This window comes from Pleurodeles waltl, chromosome 3_1 (genome assembly GCF_031143425.1).
Source record: "Pleurodeles waltl isolate 20211129_DDA chromosome 3_1, aPleWal1.hap1.20221129, whole genome shotgun sequence".
In the NCBI taxonomy this organism is placed as follows: domain Eukaryota; kingdom Metazoa; phylum Chordata; class Amphibia; order Caudata; family Salamandridae; genus Pleurodeles; species Pleurodeles waltl.
Genome location: NC_090440.1, coordinates 871,601,002 through 871,622,362, shown reverse-complemented (window position 1 = coordinate 871,622,362; position 21,361 = coordinate 871,601,002). Strand labels below are relative to the sequence as shown.

The window sequence follows — 21,361 nt, the reverse complement described above, 5'->3', positions numbered from 1 at the left end:
TGGAGGATCAATCTGGGGAATCAGAAGGAGTTTGGTAATGTTACAGGTATTGCTGTTTTTAATGCTCGGGGTGATTTTTTTTTTTGTGATTTTTTAAATTTATTGAGGAGCTCATGGTGGGCGTACATAGTCTTTGTTTTCGAGTTTTGTGACAAAAGAGTTCCAAATATTCAGTCCCTTGATCGGGATCCCCCTGGCCAATAGTGATTGAGGCGTACGAGCCTCGGCTCTGGCCCAACGCAGCAACTCTGAGCGCCACAAGTCAATCCCAGGGGCTGCTGGGGCTTTCCAATGCATAGCTATTAGGCGTCTATACATCGCCAGGGCTATACATCTTAGTGGGTGCTTCCGTTTTTTGGGGAGGGGGCCTATGCCAAGCAAGCACAGTTCCGGAGTGAGAGGGAGCTTAATTGCCGTCCAATCCGACAACAGGGTAATGATATCATTCCAAGTTGTATGGACTGGGGGGCAGTCCCAAGTCATATGAAATAAATTGGCATCGGAAGTTGCACATCTAGGGCAGACCTGTGACGAATGGGGGAACATTCATGTAATGCGGTGGGGTGATAGGTAAGTTTGGTGTACATAATTAAACTGGGTATAACGAAATCGTGGGTTGCGTGATACTTTTTACCATGTTCAGGGCTTGGGACCAGGCGCGCTGTGTCATTGGATCAGACAGCACACCGTCCCATCTCATTTTTGCTTGGTCTTGATTATGCTGTATTTGAGAGGCGAGGATCGTGTGTATTCTGGATACGTTTAGGGGGCGGAAGTGCTGCTGAGTATATCGTGAAGCGTGGTGGATATGCTAGGCTCGAGGCTGCCGGAGTTCCAGATGGCACGAAGCACTTGTCGCACTGCTCCATATGTTATGAAGCTACCCTGCCCTAAGTTGTATTTAGTGGAGAGAGCGTTGAATGTTAGGAGGTGGCCTTCGCTGTATAGATCCCCTATGGTGCTTATGCCTTTATCGATCCATCCGCCCAGACCCACCCTGGGAGCTATATCTGCGAGTTTCGAGCTAGCTAGTAGTGGGATCCTGGGAGAGTACGGCGGTGATTGAGCATCTGATAGTACGTAGCGGCCCCATATCCGATGTGCTATTTTTAGTAATATATTCTGTGGGTGTTTGGGGTTCTCACGGTTCATTAAGTATTGAAGTACTCCCGTGTTACCCAAGGAGGAGAGGATCTGTTGTGGTTCCGCTTTGTCGGGGCTACCAAGCCAAGCGGACGTCCAGTGTAACTGGGTGGCTGCGTAGTATAGTTCAAATCTGGGAGCTCCCATGCCACCCACGGCCAATGGTTGATGTATTTTAGTTAACGCTACCCGTCGCCTATCATTACCCCAAATTAATGCTGTTAGGAAGCTATTCAGTGGTTTAAAGAATGAGGCTGGTAGTATCAACGGTAGAGCCATGAAGAAATATAGGAGACGGGGGAGAACTATCATTTTGGCAATGGCCACTCTTCCCACAGGTGAGAGCGGGAGTGAGCTCCAGAAGGGCAAGGAGCCTCTAATGGATCTGATCGCCTGCCCTAGATTTCCGTCTCTGAGATCTTGTGTATCGTGGAATATATTTATGCCGAGGTATTTAAAAGTGGTGAAGCACCATTTCAATCCGTCTGGATTGGGGGGTGCCCTGTGAGCCTCAGGAACCGATCGCATGGGGAATATACACGATTTTGAACAGTTCACCTCCAATCCGGCAAGTGAGCCGAATTCACGCAAAAGTTTCAATAAGGAAGGCAGGGTGACGTAATTACGGAGAAAGATAAGGGCCTCGTCTGCATATAGGGATACTATACGGTGCGTTTTGTCATCTTGGATACCCCATAAGAGAGCGACCAACCGTAGGCGGGCCGCCAAGGGTTTGATGGCAAGGGCAAATAATAGTGGGGATAATGGGCATCCTTGTCTAGTTCCCCTTTCGATATTCAATGACTGGGAGATTGTGTCACCTGTTTTGACTCGCGCAGTAGGGTTAGTATAAAGCACCTTCACCCATGCAATGTATTCCCGTCCGAAGCCCATGCGGTGGAGGGTTTCCATCAGGACGGGCCAACCAAGCGTGTCGAATGCTTTTTCTATGTCTAAGGACACCGCCACACGGGAGTGATCGTCCGTTGGAGAGTTCGCCATTAAACGTAATACATTTCTGAAATTGCTATAGGTGCTGCGTCCGGGGATGAAACCGGACTGATCCTGATGGATCAAGTACGTCATGTATGGGAGCAGTCGATTGGCCAATAGTTTACCTAATAATTTACAGTCTGTGTTCAATAGCAATAGTGGTCTGTATGAGCGTACATCTAGAGGGTTGCGGCCTGGTTTAGGGAATACTGCTATTAGAGCTTCCTGACTAGTGTCAGGTAGTTGGCCCCGATCTCTCGCTTCGGATAACATCGTAAGGTATGGGGTTAAAATTTGTGATGAGAACGTGGTGTAATACTCCGGTGGAAGACCATCGCTGCCGGGTGCCTTGTTTTGCGCCAATTGCTGCAGTGCCTGTTGTATTTCTTGTATGTCTATAGGCTTGTCCAGGTCAGCTATTTGTATCGTGGTCAGGCGGTTTATAGTAATGTCTTCGAAGAACTCGGCTATATTGGTTGTGGGGGGAGGAGGGCGAGCTTTATAGAGTGTGCAATAGTAGTCTCTGAAGGCGCTATTAATGTCTGCCTGGGTATTCACGATTAGACCTGTGCTTAGGCGAATGGCGCCTATGGGGGAGTTCCGTGGGTTGGATCTTGTGAGCCATGATAGCAGTTTCCCTGGTCTATCACCCTCCGAGTGCGTGCGAGCCATGTGGTGTCGATAGTCGAAGATACTTAGTCGTTTGTTTCATACCACTTTGCTCTTGCACCGGAGAGCTCCGCCTGGCTAATCGAGCCACTAGCGAATTTATTTTCTGAGAGGTGGACTTCCACTTCTAGGTCGCGAAGTTCGTGTGCTAATGTTTGCCTAACAACTACTGTCTTTGATATGCAGGCTCCCCTTATTACTGCTTTGTGGGCATCCCATTCGATAGCTCTAGAGTTCGATGTCCCGACATTTTGAGAGAAGTAGGAAGAGAGCTGTACGGATAAGTCATTTCTAAAAGGCGGGTCCTGTAGCAATTGGGTTTGTAGTCGCCACGTAGGAATGCAGGCGCGTGGCCTGCCCCATCTAATGTAAGCTATAAGTGGGAAGTGGTCTGAGATTACCCTGGCAGAATATTCGATGCTCGTGATTTTATGTGTTAGAGCCGGAGTAGTGAAAATGAGGTCTATGCGGGTGTGGAGAAGGTGTACCGGGGAATAGTAGGAGAATTCACGGTCTTGTGGGTGTAAGTGCCTCCAGGTATCTATTAGGCGGCGATCTATCATCCATTTTCGCATCAGTTGCGAATTTTTGTTGGCTGGGGTAGCGGCGATAGTGGGGTGTGATCGATCCTTATCTATTTGCGGGACACAATTCATGTCTCTGCCCCATATGCATGCTGTGAGTCGTTAGATATGTGGGAGATAGTATTGTGTAGGAAGTCTCCTTGTCCTACATTCGGGGTGTATAATCCGTTAATCACCAGCCTCTCTCCGTCTAACTGGCCTATTAGATGTATATACCTGCCATCTTTATCCGTAACACTTCGTTGTACTGTGTAGGGGATCCCAGGTGCTATCCAAACAAGGACTCCTCTTGCAAAGGATGAATTACCCGAGCCGTACGTCTGTCCCCCCCAGCTCCTCATTAGTCAGGGAATATCTTCAGCAGGAATGTGTGTTTCTTGGAGGATAGCGATATGGATGTGGTGTCTTTTTAAGTGTGCATGTATTTTAATGCTTTTTTTGTGCCCGCCCTGCCCTTCACGTTCCAAGTCATGATGCTATATGTAGGTGATTTATTCATTATATTGGGGAGGGGCTTGGCGCGTAGAGGCCATGGGCTCGGGAGCCCATCCCCGTTGACCAGCTTGTGTTGCCATCCATTTTGCGTGTAATTTGTGCGTGTAGTGCAATCGCTCCACCCCGCCCGGCGAGTCCCCCCGGCCCAAGGAAACAGTGCTAGATGACAGACAAGGAAAATAAGGGAGAGAGAAACAACAATCCAAAAAAAGGATATATATCGGGGGATGCCCAAATTGTAACAATTTGGCACAACCAGTGCCTAAACAGCAGTCCAAACGGTTCAGTTCCATTCGGGACTTTCAGTTGAGGGGGGAGCGTGGGTTGGTAGAGGGTGGGCTACACGTGATCCACCGGCAGGATAGTTCTTTGCCTAGTGCGGTGGTCATGCCCATAGGAACCGTTTCAGTGTTTAGTCAGCATGTTCACTGCAGCCCCGGCTCTCGCGTGGGATGCGTACAAACTTCCGATCGAGCCCAACCGGGGGGGGATGGGGGGAGGGGGGGGGGGGGGGGGGGGGTCTCAGTGCCCCGGTGCACGCCCGGGGAGAGCGCAGCAGCGGTGCGTAGGATGACATTAAAGTTTGTCGGCAGAACGCGGGGTGAGGTCTGGGCCGATTAGGAGCTGGGAGTTGGGAGAGACGGATTCATCTCCAGGAGAGCTGCTGTCAGAGGTGCAAGCCACACTTCTGTTGTCAGCTTGGGATCCAGTGAATGTGCTGTTTCTCTTAAGCTTTGCGCCTGATCCGCTTCTATTTGCGATCTTGACGGCTGAGATATTTTTTAGTTTTCTTTTTCTTGTTGCGAGCAGGCGTGATCCATTCTTCAGTTGTATCTTTGCTATTAGGGGAGCCATCAAGTCCTTTTGCATTGATCCAGGTCCAAGCATCTTCTGGGGTTGAGAACATGAGGGTTTTTTCATCGCTGACTACTCGAAGCCGGGCGGGAAACAATAATGAATAAGAGATACTGTGTTCCCGTAGTAGTTGCTTTATTTTGAAATATGTGGCACGTTTACGTTGTACTTCCATCGTGTAATCCGGGTAGGCGGATATGGTGCTGTTCTCCAAGTTAATGGGGTTGGATTTCCGGAAGTGCTGGAGGACTGAATCTCTCACTCTGTAGTTCAGGAAGCGGGCTATCAGTGGGCGTGGTGGAGCACCGGGTCGCGGGGTTCTGCTCGGGATTTTGTGCGCTTTTTCCATTACTGGCGCATTTGTGGTGCTTTGAATGTTCATTATTTCTGTTAGCCATTTCTCTATGAAGTCCTCGGCTGTTGGGAGTTCCATACGCTCTGGGATGCCGGCAAATCTTATGTTGTTGCGCCTTGATCGACCCTCCGTCTCTTCAGTTTTGTGTTGCAGTTGTTCTAGTTCTGTTTCCAGGTGTTGGATTTTGCTTTTCATAGTTGTCACTGCTGGTTAAGTTTGTTCTAATGAGAGTTCTGTGGATTGCACTCTATCTTTTAATTTACGGTGGTCAGCGTGTAGCTGTGAGACTTCCAGTGTAGCGGCGTCTATTTTACTTCCCAGCGATGTTTTCGTCTCCAATATTGCTTGCATGATTTTGTCGAATTGGGAGTGTGTTTGAAGCGTCTCGCTCAACTAGAGCAGCGTGGGTTCTTGTGTGACTGAGCGCCCAGCGATGAGGGGGGGGATCCCCTTTGGATGGGGCCCCCAATTTGGGGTGTTTGGGTTTAACCATGGTGTGATCTATACTGCTGAGGTGTGTGGATTGAGATCATTTCTTGGGGAGGTCCTGGTGGGGCTGGTCGGAAGCCTCGTCCGTGCTGGCAATTGCTGGTGTGCAGGCGTTACGGGATGGCCGCGAGTGCCGTGGTCCTGTGGCAGGGCCCTGATTGCTTCTGTGCAGGTAGAGTCTATGTTGTCTCCATCAGTGTTGACCCTGGGGCCATAGGTCCCGAATCCAAGGAGAAAGATGTGCTATTAACAGGCTGAATTGTAGAGTGCCTCCTGCAGTGGGACTGCAGCTTCCCCCCACTCCTCTATGCGACGGTTGGTTGTTTTGATCTTATTTTCCCTCTTTTTTTTTTTTCTCTCTCCTTTATCCTTTTTTTTTTTTTAGCTCCCTCGTGCGAGCCCCTCACCGTAAATGTAGCTGCTTTGATTCCACTTTGGTTCTGGGACCGGGTCTCCTTATGCGGGGAGGGAGAGGCAGACAGGCACCAGCAAAGAATCGCGGCCTCTTCTACGGGCGGTCCGATCTATTGACCCGGGCCGCTCCGATGGCACCGGCAATACGCAGGCGGCACCCCAACTAGGCGCCCGCCCGCAGCGCACCTGCCTCAATCCAAGTAGCCCGGTCCCGCGATCATGCGACTCCTGGGGCGCAGTCAAGGCCGCGGTTACGGACACTGGCTGCGCACAGGGGCCCGGCGCGCGACTGGGCCGTAGCTGGTTCACGGGGTGGAGGATGCCCCAGCAGCGCTCGGCCGGGCGGCACACAATTTTGCAGTGAGCCGCCGGGTGTCCGGTCCTCGGGGCAAAACGGCGCGGGCCGCAGGAAAGGTCCGTCGCTCAGCGGAGCCGAGGCCGTAGACACGCCCCGCTCCCTGTTACGAGCTTGGGCCACCACTGAAGTGGCCCGAACGGTTGTTTAGAGTGCGGGGCTTACCCCAGTAGTTAATTACCAGGATAATTATGAAGGAAGGCGGACCGTGAGCGGAGCTCCGAGCTCAAGCGTCCGCTCCGGCCGCCATCTTGGCCACGCCCCCTAGGGCCAACTTCTTTAAGGTAATAGTCATTCAGGATGTGTCCGACTACTGGAGTGAAATCCTGATCCAATTGAGTGACGTGACTTGCTTAAATAAATAAATAAGGACCCAACAGGAGAGCTACAGATCTTGATAGCTGAAGTAACTAAAAAAGGTTTGGAGCAAGGATTTAACAGTAAAAATGAATACCTGTTTCTCAATAAGGAACAACCAGAAATCCCAGTAATCTATACCTTACCAAAAGGTTCATAAACTCTTGGGCAAGCACCTGGAAGGCCTACTGTTTGTGTGTGGCTCCATTTCAATACCAATATGCCAATATTTAGACTTATTTCTGAAACAATTAGTACCTCTTACTCATACACTATAGACAGCATGCATTTTATCACAGAGAGCTTGCCATTCAATGCTTTCACTGACTTACTGGTCACAGTGGATATACAATCACGATATAAGAATATTGCCCAGGCAGGTACTCTGAGTGATATCTTAGCTACTGGACACATGCAAACAAAACAGCCCATGCAGGTACCCAGCTGGTTCTTGGTGGAATTAAAGAATCGCCAGGACCAAGAACTTTTTCTAGTTTGACACCTGTGTTTTATTTACAAGTGAAGGGAGTAGCTATGGGTGCTGTATTCGCTCCATATTTAGTAAATCTGTATATGGCAGACTACAAGAGAACAAATCTTTTCCAAGGTAAGCCTCTTTGTTAATCAAATAAAGAGATGGTTCAGGTACCCTGACTAGGTCTTTCTGATATGGATGGGTACTCTAGCTGAACTACACCAATTCCATGCATGGCTCACTACCAGATCCAAAGACTTACAGTTCACGATGGAATAGAGTAATAGCATTCCCTTTTTAAACTTAAGGGTAGGATTTGTGAAAAGGAAGATTTGTGTCCTTTTACAGAAAACCCAGTGAGAGGAATTCATTATTGCATTACACTAGAAGTCACCCAAGGAGTCTAGGGATAATCTACCCTTTGGACAATTTCTGCATATTTGCAGAAATTGTACTAGAAAATAGAACTACTTTAAGGAATCTGAAATACTCCTACAGAAACTTCTAGAAAGAGGCTACCTAAGACGCCTCGTGAGACAAGCCACAAAGAAGGTGTGGTAAAATCATAGACAATTTTTACTTGAACCACATTCAAAGTACACCTCAATTGATATAATTGTGTCACTACCTTTTGCTCAGTGAGTAATGAACTGAAAAAGATTGAGATATTGGGGTCTCTTAGAGGGGCATCTTGCAATTAAAGAATCACCTTTGCTCTTTTTTTAAACAGGGAATAAATGTGAAGCGTTAACTCCGCTGCCCTTACCAACTCTTAACACACTGTGGGGATTCCCAGCAATTGTGGGACTCTTCAAATGTGGCCAATGGGTGGCCTTCAAGTTTTGACAAAACACTAGCAGCCTCACCTAAAATATTGTAATTATCATGCTTACTTACCGGTTTCACCAACTGCAATACACAAGATGTCATCTATGCGATTTGGTGTCAGTGTCAGCTCATCTACATAAGACAGACACAGAAGATGAAGTGCATAATCGTGCAGCATAGGAGCAGAACAAAATGTGGCAGAGCAGGAGCCCCACTGGTGGAACACTATCAAAGACATCAACATAACGGATGATTTAAAATGGCAAGTGATTGAGCAGGTTTCACTGTGACCAAGCAGAGGACAAAAGGCTAGTCTTCTCTCCAGACGGGAACTATTTTGGATTAACAAGTGCGATACAGTGACCTATGGTTTGAATACCCTTGAAGACTGGCGACAGGATGCCATCATATGATTGGTACCAGGCTAAAAAGTTTTTCTGCCATAATACTGTATTGACATATTCCGTAGGTTTGACTAATTGTTTCTAGGTGCACATAACACTGAACAAGACAATGAGAATGTGTGTTTTCCTTTAACCGTAACACTCAAAGTATGCCATCACCATAAGATACCATCATGCTTGGGAATGTTTAATCAGTGTATGCTTCACCTAACTGCTGTTTTGAAGCAATCCCCGTGTGTTTTTTTTTTTTTTTGGGAAGGTGTGTTGGAGGGGGAGTGGGGAAATTTACCTATATAGATAATATTTTCAGAACCTTACTACGAAGGCAGCCGGCTCGAAGCTTTGCACCACTCCAGTATGACTGGAGCAACGAGGTACTCGGCTGAAGTGAATAGTCTTTAGATTGGCGATGTGTATCTGTCACTTCAAGTTTAATACGCAGCAGTCCCAATTTCTCAGACTTCATCACATTCAACAATGGTGAGTTTGCAGAGTGTAATTTTTGGCCAGTTTTGAAATGGTGGTGGGCAGTGCCATGTTTTACCAGTTGGTCACTCCCACGATGGTGGTATTTAACACTTGTATGTCCTGGGCTGCTGTACGAGAGGGATGTTGTGTAACCGCACTGGCTTTGTATATTATTCAGTAGCTGCCTTGCAAAGTTTGTGGAATGCTTTCCTTTGCACTCTCACACTGATACTGTGGATGATGTTTATATAATCTGTTCTGCATGGGGAGATGCTCTCTCCTCCTAATGTGGCTACGGAGAAGGGAGCTTCTTATGCTATGGTGGGGCGTAGGGCAGCTGAGGTCTTTGACCTAGACTTGCCTACAGTGCCAGTCAGGACGAATCTCCTGACAGAGGTGCTTCAACCGGGGGTGACAGAGCCAGTATTGCCCTTGAACGAGGCCCTAACAGACGCCCTTCTGGATACATAGTCCAAACCCAGCACAGGGGCTCCTGTGAATAGGACGGTTGGCGGCTGCCGCCATAGGCCCGCTCCGAGCAAACCTAGTTTCCTAACCCATACCCCACCCCAAAGAAATTGGTGGTCCCAGCCTCTACTTCCCGTGGTGCCTTCCATTCCACTCCCCGGGATAGGGAATCCGAGGCACTGGATCAGCTTGGAAAGAAAATGTTTTCTTCCACCAGCCTGGCATTGAGGTCCATAAACACATCTTGTCTATTGGGTTGTTTTTCACATACTTTATGCGATAGGGTGGCACAGGTGCTGCCCCAAGTCCCAGAGGGTGTACGGGACACTCACCCAGGATGAAGGATGGGAGAGATGCAGCCAAGATTACAATCAGGTGTGGATTGGACACGACCGACTCGCTGGGCAGAGCAATTTCATCATCAGTGGCCCTACGTCGCCACGCATGGCTACTTTCAAATGGCTTTTCTGGGGATGTCCAGTCAAGTTTGATGGACATGCCTTTTGATGGCTCTTGCCTTTTTGGTGAGCAGGCAGACTCCACGCTTTAGGTGTTCAAGGATTCTCGAGCTACAGCCAGATCCTTGGGCCTTTCAGCGCCAGCACGACAGCAGTCTGTCTTTCGAGGCTTCAGAAGGGGCATGGTACCACTCCAGCCACAGTCCTCAGGTTTCACAACATCCAGGAAGAGGACTTGGTACCATCAGACCCAGAGGGTCTGGCCAGAGGTCGGCCACTGCACAGCCCACTCTCCACTGCGCCCAAGCCCTCCTAGTGTGGTTCTGCAGGACCACATCAGTCCAGTTGGAGGGAGGATTCAATTTCATCTCCCTCACTGGCTTTCCATCACAACGGACAAGTGGGTTCTGCAGATCATACGGAAGGGCTATTCCCTCCCTCTATCCCTCTGACAAAAGAACGGCTGTTGGAGGATCATTTTGTTTTGCTCCGCGAGGAAGTTATGGATCTCTTGGCCAAGGAAGCCATAGAAAGGGTCCCGATGTCAGACGTAGGCAGTGGTCGTTATTCCTGCTACTTTCTGATTCCCAAAAAGAACAAGGTCTTCACCCTATCCTGGATTTAAGGGACATCAATCTCTTCCTCAAGGAGAAATTCAAGATGCTCACTCTTGCTCAGGTCTGGTTTGCCCTAGATCAAGGAGACTGGATGGTAGCGTTGGACTTGCAGAATGCGTATTTTCATATCCCCATCTTGTCAGCCCACAGGCGTTACCGGTGGTTCAAGGTGGGCCACAAGCACTTTCAGTTTACTTTGCTCCCTTTCGGTCTCACCAGTGCCCCTCAGGTGTTCACGAAGGTGATGGCGGTGGTGGCAGTGCATTTGCGCACGTCAGGGATTTCAGTCTTCCCCCTACCTTGAAGATTGGCTGTTGAAGGCTCCCATGCCCCAGGCTCTTGTCCCCCATCTCCAGGCGGCGAACCTCCTGCACTCGTTGGGGTTCACTGTCAATGTGCCGAAGTCACACCTGACTCCCTCTCAGAAGCTCACTTTCATCTGATCTGTTCTGGACACAGTGTGCAGTATCGGGCCTATCCTCCAGAGCAAAGATTTCAGGATATTTAGGTTAGGATACCAATGTTTCGGCCTCTATCCTGGATTTCTGTGAGACAGACTCTGAGGCTGCTGGGAGTCATTGCTTCCTGCATCCTATTGGTCAAGCATGCCAGATAGCATTTGAGGGCTCTGCAGTGCGACCTGAAGTTCCACTGGGCACAGCATCGAGGAATCTTACCAACATGGTTCAGATCTCAGAGGGAACTGCAAAGAATCTGCAGTGGTGGTTAGTGAACTGCGATTGGGTCAAAGACAGACTCCTCTCCCTTCTCCAACAGGATCTCACAGTAGTGACAGATGCGTCACTTCTGGGATGGGGTGGCCATCTGGGAGAGGTGGAGATCAGGTCACTGGTCTCCGGCGGAACCAAGGCTCCATTTCAACTTGTTGGAGCTTCAGGCGATCAGACTAGCATTAAAAGCATTTCTTCCTATTGTGAAAGGGAATGTTTTGCAGGTGTTCACAGACAACACCACCGCAATGTGGTACTGCAAAAAGCAGGGAGGTGGGGGGTCATGGACCCTTTGTCAAGAGGCTCTGCGTCTCTGGACATGGCTGGAACAGCAGGGCAAAACTCTGGTGGTTCAACACCTGGCAGGTTTTCTGAACACCAGGGCAGACGAACTCAACTAAAAATGCTTAGCGGATCACGAATGATATCTCCATCAGGAGGTGGCACAAGGACTTTCAGCAGAGGGGCCAGCCTTGGTTAGATCTGTTCGCCTCCGTAGAGAACGCGCAATGTCAGCAGTTTTGCACGTTGGAATTTCCAAGGGGGCTATCGTTAGGCAATGCTTTTCGTCACAAGTGGAGTTCAGGCCTCCTCTACACCTTTCCGCCCATACCACTTCTGCCCAGAGTTCAAGAAAATCAAGAACGATCAGGCTCAAGTAATGGATACGGATTGGGCACGGAGAGTCTGGTATCCAGCGCTTCTCAAAATGAGCACCAGTCCTCCAATCAGGTTGCCTCTACAGGGAGGGGGGGGGGGGGGGGGGCGGTTGAGTGGCGACAGTTGATGGTTAATGCCCTCCCTTCCGAAGTTTGTGATGTCATTCTGGCAGCCAGGCGTGCCTCTACTAAGTCGATTTACGCCTGCTGGTGGAAACGTTTTGTTTCATATTGTACAGAGAGGTCTATTAATCCTATTTCTTCTTCTCTTTCTAATATCCTTTTTGTTTATTTTATCTCTTGCCCAACATGATTTCTCCTTAGGGACCCTTAAGGTCTATCTTGCTTCCTTATCGGCTTTTCTACGCTTGCCCGATCAACCATCTTTGTTTAAGTCTCCTATAGTACAAAGATTTGTGAAAGGGCTTGTGCATTTGTTTCCACCTGTGCCTTTTGTCATGCCTCAGTGGTATCTTAATCTTGTTCTTACCTTCCTAATGTGTGCTCCATTTGAGCCCTTACATAACTGTCCTCTCCAGCTGCTCACTATTAAAACAGTCTTTTTGGTGGCAATTACATCAGCCAGGAGAGTGAGTGAGCTGCAGGATTTATCTTCAAAACCACTGTATCTCACGATATATCCTGACAAGGTAGTATTAACTTGTCAGTCTTTCTTCCCCAAGGTGGTGACCCCTTTCCATCTGGGTCAAAATATCACCCTGCCCACCTTCTTTGCACCACCTCATCCCTCTAAGGAAGAGGAGCGTCCCCATCGGCTGGACCCATAAAGAGCATTATCGTTCTACCTTGACTGCACAAAAGAGCTCCGGGTGGACGACCAACTCTTTGTGGGTTACGCTGGTGCAAAGAAGGGTCGGGCAGTACAACGGTCCATTTCGCACTGGGTCGTTCTGTGTATAAAGATCTGCTACGCTTTGGTCAAGAAGCAACCTTCAGAGAGCTTGAGGGCTCACTCCACCAGAGAGAAAGCTGCTACCCCTTCGTTAGCTTGCGGCGTGCCGGTGCTTGATATCTGCCAAGCGGCAACGTGTGCTTCCTTGAACACATTTGAGAGACCCTACTGCCTGGATAGCCAAGTGGGAAGGGAGGGGCATTTTGCCCACTCAGTCCTGCAGGACTTCCTAGTATAAAATATATCCTTCAGACCCACCACCAGGGATTATAGCTTGGGTATCTATTCTAAGATAGGGAATCTGCAGCTTAAAGTCTAGTCTATAAGAAGAACAAGTTACTCACCTTCAGTAACGAATTATCTGGCAGAGACTAGCTGCAGATTCCATACCCCCAACCCAAGGCTCCCCGCTCTGCAGATATACATTTTTATATAGAGATATATATAGGTTTGGCATTTTTGCCTTTCTTAAAGGCATGTAAACAATTTTCTTTCAACAGTTAAGTGAAAAAGCTAATCTACATACCGTTGGTTCTTCCAGGACTCTGCTCTTCTGGCGTGGAAAGTTGTAGGAAAATAACAGACGTACATGTGCCAAGGTGGCATCCATATAGACTGTGATGTCACAGACTGCTCTAACGACGCGGACGCCACGTGGAGCCGGGTGACACACGTGGATCAGACGACTCCACCCGACAGAGCGCGCAGGGTACTGCTCAGCAGAAAAATCCTGATCCGAAGTAGACATCAGAGAATTCTAAAGTATGGAAACTGCAGCTAGATAGAGTCTCTACCAAATAATTTGTTACCGACGGTAAGTAACTTGTTTGTCTTGAAGTTTTACAGACACCACTCCTGGTAAGTACACAGGTTTTGATGGCTTCTTGGACTTGCTCTTTCAGTTAGGTGCAACTGGAGACAGTACTTTTTGGTTTACTGATCTGAATGATGACCATGTAATTTAGTGTTCTCCTTTCACAACCCTTTCAGTACTGCTAGAAGGATTGACTTAGTCTTGGAATACCTGTGAGGAGATGGGACTGTTGCCATAATATCCTCTGGTATGTCATACACCAATTTATTACATATTTAGCATAGATGATAAATAATCTTAGGATTCTTATACATGATATTTTGTTTATTTTAAGGTGACCCCTTCAAATCTGCTGTCCTGATGACCCTGTTCTGATTATTTGGCATTGTGGGCTGAAACGTCAAAAATTGATATATGGACTGTGATACTCAAGAAGCGAGCATCTCTAAAAGCAGCATAGCATCCCTTTCAGTCACATATATATACTATTGTATATAGCACCAGTGCACTATTTAGTCAGCTTGTCACTTTGCACTGCGCCATCACTGACCAGGAACATGTTTATGCAATATTAGTTATTACGTGATTGAGATTAATTTTCTGCAATATCAATTACATTGAATGTATAAATAGTGCCTAATTGTGAGAAGAGTTCTTTAAGAAACAATTGCCGTGGAGTTCAAGGGCTACACTTCGCCCGTGGGGACCATTTGCCCCTTAATTTATACTAAGGTCCCCGGGTTATGGGTTACTGCACCCCTTTTCTAAAAACATACTGGATTCAAGCTAGACAGGCAGATAGGGGGTTGATAGCCTGAAACGGGTGCCAGGATGCAGGTTTCTGGTCCAGGGAAGGTCTGGCAGTTCGGGCTGGACTGTTCCCATGGGGAACAGGGTGAAGACCGACTAGCATATGGCTGGGTCCAACCTGGAATGGCATGATGGATTTAACCCAGATCTGTGACTGGGGGCGAGTGTCTGAAAAGCTTCAGCACTCTGTCCATCATCCTTGTGTCTCCCTTTGGAACACACTGCAGCTTCAGCTGTACATTTTACAGCTTGCATTCTGTATATTTCATGTTCAGTTGCACCTGTACTAGAGCAGCCTCTTAGACCTAGGAAAGTATCCTACACCCCTTTCAGGCTAGTGTCAACTGAGATGCAGAGAGGATTTATTTCAAGCAAAATTCAGTTTCTAAATAAAGTAATCATATACTGTTTATACACTGTCCACGGCACTCTAGTCCGCAACCTCCATTCAGGTTAACAGTTCAATGACATATTGTACAAGCCCATGGTACTCCAGTGGTCATTAAGGAATACAACTGTTGTGACAATTTTCAAGATCAATGGGTAGCAGACTGATGCCAAATATGCTTTTGGTATTGTGCTGAGATTCCAAGCCCAGGTACTTGCCTTCTAGAAATCTGACATGCATACGCTGGTAAGATCATGCAATGGAATATTAACTACAGAAAAATACTGGTGCCAGCATATAGTGTAAGGAAATGACTTTCTGCATGGTCAACCCCAGAGCTATGGACTGATGCGCCTAGTTTAGATTGTGAGAGTGTACTGAGGCCTGCTAACCAGACTTTGGTACCAGCGCTGTAACCCATTACAAAATATATGTTTCATTGGCAATCCCTAACTGGCATAAGCTGAATTACTTATAACTCTCTATTATATGATACCAAGTTGTTAGAAATGGGATTTCTGGTTTCTAGGATATGCACATCAGCAAGGTAGAACCCACCACTCTAGTCAGAGCAAGTCAGTTACACAGCAAAGATAACCTGCGCTCATTCCCAGTAGCTTGTCACACAGCAGTAAGGCTTATCCTCAGAGGTTGTGTGTAAAGTGTTTGCACAACACATTCACACCAGTGATACAATAAATACACCACAAAAGAGTCCACACAGGCTTATTTAAAAATCTGCTTCATGGGCCTACACCATGACAAATCATCATTTACTTGGCATATGTGTAGGTACTGGAATAATACACATCCTGAGTGCAAGGCAACGGAAAACATTTGTTTGTGATAATATACATGAAGGTATAGTCCTTATGAGACTCAGTAGCCTGATATATATATATATATATATATATGAATAAATAAATGGCCAAACATCACAAGACTTAGGTTACCCGGCTCACCAGTCAATTGTCAAACATCACCATGTGTAAGGAAAGAAAATTCAACGTTGTACAGGTCATCTAAAACATCCTCCCTGTGGGTACAAGGCATATACTGTAGAAGGGATTCAGCACTCCGAGTGCAAGACAAAAAGTCATCGTAGGATAAGTAACTACCACCCCAGATACAGCACACTCACACTTATCCTAAGACCCTGGTTGTCAGGGCCCACAAATCATTGTAATAAATTCAAATACACTGCAGATACCCTGGCACCCCTAATTGTTATGATCGGGTAACCTGGTGTAAGGCCCCTCTCTCAGGGCTAATGGCGACAGAGTCCACCTCAGTGGACAAAAGCACCCCCCAGGTCCAGAGTGGGGGGTGTAAAATATTGAAGTGGGGCCGCTACCCACATCCCTCCGCTCATGTGCAATTGCGGCTACCCAGTACTCGGACCTCCCCTAGGGTCTACGTAGTCCCCAGGATATGTGAGGAAGGCCAGGGAGCCTCTAGTAGAGAGCCTGAGCTGCCAGTGTCTCACTCACACTGCGTCCAAAGCCAGTGTCTCCCTGCACTCCGAGGGAAGTGTCACGCTTGGGCAGCACCGAGCTCAACGTATCAGTTTTGGTGGCGAAGGGCCCCTCAGAGGGGGTTCTTGGTGGCCATCTGTCAATGTAACCCTGGAATCCCAGGCCCTCCTAGGAATCTCCGCCCTGCACAAAGAGGGAAGCGGTTCTCCAGCTTGCCTTGCAAGTGGAGTGGGGGGGGAATACCAGCCCATGGACTTCAGGCTGCAAAAGGGCTTCTGTTGGGCCAGGGCAGTGCCAGCCCCTGGCAGAACACCTGCCCTGGGGTCACATAGAATGCAGCACTCACCATTCAATGGAGGAAGGCTTTCCCCCAAGCTGGCAGGCTTTGGAGCAAAAGGAGGCACTCCTCCTGTGTTGGTGCGTGAGAGCAGGTAATCTAAATCCAGCGCTCACCATGCTCTCTCCAGGTAGAAACCCAACAGGATAGTGCTCCAAGACGCTGTGTATATTTTTACAGGACAACACAGGGCCACAAAGGTAGGCCAGCACACAACACAATTTTCAGGAGGCAGTTCCTCCTGGTAGGGCCACAGTGTCTGTGGGAACACAGTCAGGGTGCAGCTGGCCACAAGGCAACAAGCAGAGAAGCAGTCCAGGGAGCCCTTTATGCCACCCAGAAGCAGCAGGTAGCAAGGAAACAACAGAAGAGCAGTCCAGATGAGTCCTATGCACAGTTCAGCAGTCCTTCTGACATAGGTTCGATTCCAGTTCTAAAGTGCTGTTAAAAAAAAAAAAAAAAAATCAGGTGGCTACAACCCCACTACTTATACTCACAATGCCTAGATTCTAGAAGGTTCCAGCCATATCTGGCCTGCTCCAGTTATGTCCCTTCCACTCAACCCGGGCTCTGGACATCAGTGTTGGGAGGGCATCAGTGGTTGAGAAAATAGGGAGGGGGGTGGGTTGGGGAGGGGGGGGGGGGGGGAAGATTTAGAACAAAGTCTTTGTGTGAGTGCAGGACGCAGCCTATTCAGATGTAAAGTGTGCCCCGCCTCCCTCTATCCCAGCCCAATAAGACCAAAAAAAGATGCAGATGTAACCCTGTCCCACCTAACCCTCCCTGATGGATGGCTGTCTGGGCAGTATGCACAAAGTGAAGCTGTCATCCTGCCCTAGCATGAATTTGAGCCATGCTGCAAAGCACCAGTTATAAGCACAGTGAAACACCCACTTTCTAAAAGTAATGTAAAAACCATCTACACCATTAAGTAGGATTTCTTACTACCACTCCACACAACATGCCCACGCTACCATGCCCACGCTACTCCTTATTGAGCAGAAATTACCACTTAGACATATATAAGAGAATTTCCAATGCAAACCTATGAGAGGAGCAGCACTCGCACCAGTGAAAAACAAAATAGGCTGATGGTCACTACTAGGACATGCAACACAAACATATCTCCTACCTTTTACATACACAGCATCCAGCCCCATAGGGCTATCTAGGCCTACGTTAGGGGTGACTTAGGTGTAGTAAAAAAGGGAGTTTAAGCCTTGGAAAGTGGTTTGGCTTGCCACATCACTGTGGCAGTAAACTGCATAAGCAGGCCCTGCAGTGGGAGGCCTGAGACAAGTTTCAAATGGTACTTCTGTGGGTGGTGCAATCCGTGCTGCAGGCCCTCTAGCTGCATTTAAGTTACAGGACATGGGTATATGGTCAAATACTTCACAAGGGGCTTTCAGGTAAATTAAATAAGCCAAACGTGTTAACCAATTATATCAAGATTTAGGGGTAAAAGCACATGCCTTTTAAGCACTGATTAGCAGTGGTAAAGTGCCCAGAGTTCTAAAGCCAACAAACAGAATCAGAAAATATAGGAGGAGGAAAGCAAAATGTTTCGTGATAACCCTGCAAAAAGGCCCATTTCCAACACAAGTGTACCGAGGGCATGTAAGAGTGTCCCCCAGGACTGCAGCACTGGGATTAGTCACACCACTCAGGCTGAAGTAGCAGAACACAATTTTTCAAAAGTTTCTAAACTTTTGAGTTACCAATGCTCATTTGTACTTTAAACTAAAAAACAAGATTTAGGTTTTACTTACAAATCTGTATCTCCAGAACCCTCCTGAGCAGTGTATTTTGATCATCTTGGCGTCTAAAGATTTGATATTATAAACGGGAGTCAGATCTTTCATGTTGTGTAACTTTCTTATGCCATTGTTTGGTGCTTCTAGTGTAAAACACTAGTTCCTCTGTTTAAGCCTTGCTGCTCGAAGCCACCGCTATGCAGGGTTGAGCTAAAGGTTTTACAAAAGATCCTGACAAGACCCAAGACAATTCTGCGAGTGTATTGCACAATAAGTTCACACAATCATACCAGCACCGGAGGCGAATCATTGAGGATGTGCACATGCAGTATTAGAAAGGCATGGGGGTGTCCCTTTTGAAGGTGAGCTTGGGAGTGGTATGATACGTATGTTGCAAGTAATTCTGCAACTCCACCATTATCTTCGTTCTGACTTGTACATTCCAACATTTTAGAAACAAAGTGGAAGTGGTCTTAAAAAAAATATAATCTGGACAATGTATGCTTTCGCAATGTTTTTACTTACAACTAATTACTTTAAGTGCATCACTTAAATTGGATCGACTTAAGTGAAACAAATTCAGAGGATCCTTACGCGAGCAGCAAGGAGAGGGCAAAAAAAAGTTGTGCTGCAAAACTAACTCATATGGCCGACAGGGAAAGGATCCATGTAACAGGGGCAGTCTCAGGGGTGGAACAGAACAGCCAAAGGTGGGACAAATATATGTTAATCACCAAAGAAACAAGAATTTCTAAAGACAGACACCTGAACCAATTATAGGCGATGAGCGTGGTCAAAGCCCACAGAGATTACAGCATGTCAAGAGAACGCATTTCCACTGCCTAGCCTCGACCTAAAAATGCCCTACCCCAGTGTTGAAAGTAGGAAATAACGCTACATGTCCAGGAAAAATAGTGAATTACTTATAAAAAAGTTAGTATGCTGCTAAAGTCAGGACAAGCGCATGTACTTTGTCCATGCTCCAGGCAGCAACTCACAAGAAAGGAAGGGAAGCCAGCGGGAGCTGAGCAATCAAAAGATTGCAAATGAGTGACAGCAAAAATAACCAATAGTATGCTGTGTGTGGGACGCAAGGTTTTGCAACACAGTGACTGCACTGTGTAGGCGAGAACTAAAAAGGAAAACTACCGCGCATTGCAATTGGAGGGTGTGTAGATGTCTGAAAATCTAAACAAGCAACCAAGCGTAAGAACTACATTGTGTTTCCATTGGAGATTACAGGCCTGTTTAAGTCCATGGTGAGCGGTGTGCCCGTATGAGCAGTGTGCCTAAGTGAAGGACGACAGTTGTGTCCATGTGAGTGCAGGCTAAACACTGTGCCTGTGTGAGGGCCGAAGGAGAGGTTTACCTGTGCAAATGCACAGGAAGGGTGTGTCTGATTGCATAGTGAGATTTGAGAGGTGCCAGTGTGAGGGTAGTGCCCATGTGGAAGCAGGGTTAGCAGTGTCCCTGTATAGTGCAGGTTGAGTGGGTGTGTCCATGAGAGCAGTTTCAGTCCGTCTGCAGGAAGAAGGGTGGGTTTATAGGAGAGCGTGTTGAGAGATGTAGCCATACAAGTGAAAGTCAAGAGTTATCCACAAGTGACTGCTGGTCAAGCAGTCTGATTATGTGTGCAGTGTAAGATATGTTGCCGTGAAAGTAAGGTGTGGGTGTGGTGTGGTATGCTACCCAAGTGTAGCAAGAAGGGTACGTTTGTACTGTGCTGGGTGATATTTGTGCCTGCATGAATGCAGAGTGAGCAGTGCACACATGTGAATCAGGGCGAACAGTGTATCCATGCAAGTCCAGAGTGAGCTGTAAGACTTTTTGAATGAAGAGCGAGTCATGCCTGTGAGTGTAAGTTGAGTGGTATGCCAGTGTGAGATATGTGCTCATGCGACACTACACTGAAGCAAGACCTATTGGCATTGCCACAGCTCATTTCTTTTTGCCAAAGAGAAACTGCAATGGTAAAAAGGTAAGCTAATGCCTGTAAAAGGTTAGATCTATCGTCTGTCAGTGCTTGTTATTAAACGGACTGTACACATTCTGCTTATTTGAAAGCACTTCAGATGTGGACATGTATAGGAACCTGAGGCAAGGGGCAAGTTTGTAAAGGATCACATAAAAGGTTTAGATTAGGGGCAGGGTCACCCTAGAACAGTTACGATCGCAGTCCCCAGACCTTAACTTCACAGCACCTGCTTACTAACATATTTGAAGAACACTTCTCAGCAACTCTGGCCTAGGAAAACCAGAGCTAGGCGGCCAGAATATATGCTTGCTTCACATGTGACTTAAGGTGACCCTCTTACCAGTTCATTTATTTCCCCCACTCCGCCTTAACAGGTACATTAGCCATATCTTATCGTTCAAATATTTTAATCTTGCATGCTGTAACTATGCTGCCCTCAAATTGTCCTAAAATTGTAAAGCGCTACGCTGAATTCCTGACCCATTGAACATTTGAATTACCTTAATTTTAAGGCATCAAAAACAAAGTTACATGAGGGGGATTGTAAAAAAAAAACTATGACGACTGACCTGGCACAGGAATTCTGAGCACTATAAACTATAACATGGAACACGAACTGAACCTTCACAATGAACTCTCAAATTAACCAAGCCTTAAACAAAACGCATACACCACGGTGTAGGTTACAGCATCCGAGTCACGTAGAAGATAAAGGCAGCTTTATCCCTCAACTTTTACGTACAGGACTATATCCTGGAGTCACTACTTCAGCTACAAAACACACGTCAAAATGCTCTGGCTAGACAACTGCTGCACCTTAAACGACATGACCACATCTCCACCACCTTAAAGGATCTTCACTTGCTCCCAGTCACCAGAACAATAAAATTTCAACATTCGGTCTATTCCACATAAGGCCATACATGGCAATGGACCCAGTTTTAACTAAAGCTCAGGACATACACTCCAAAATTACCACAAACTAGGCCAGCACCACAACTAATACCCTATGAAAATACCATCTGGGGTAAGTACTTCTTTATCAGTCTAAGCCACAACACTACAGAAACCAACCCTG

General features: G+C 47.3%; 1 protein-coding gene across 6 annotated transcripts in view; it reads right to left on the bottom strand.

Moving 5' to 3' along the window:
- Positions 1-21,361, bottom strand: part of AGO4 (argonaute RISC component 4) — a 421,284-nt gene that overhangs the window by 342,002 nt on the left and 57,921 nt on the right. For 2 of the 6 annotated variants that reach the window (XM_069223828.1, XM_069223827.1), the window contains exon 2: positions 8,082-8,144. The exons of the other annotated variants lie outside the window; for them this stretch is intronic. In XM_069223828.1, the coding sequence (XP_069079929.1) occupies positions 8,082-8,144 (63 nt within the window). The remainder of the gene's footprint in view (positions 1-8,081; positions 8,145-21,361) is intronic. 6 annotated transcript variants of the gene reach the window in all.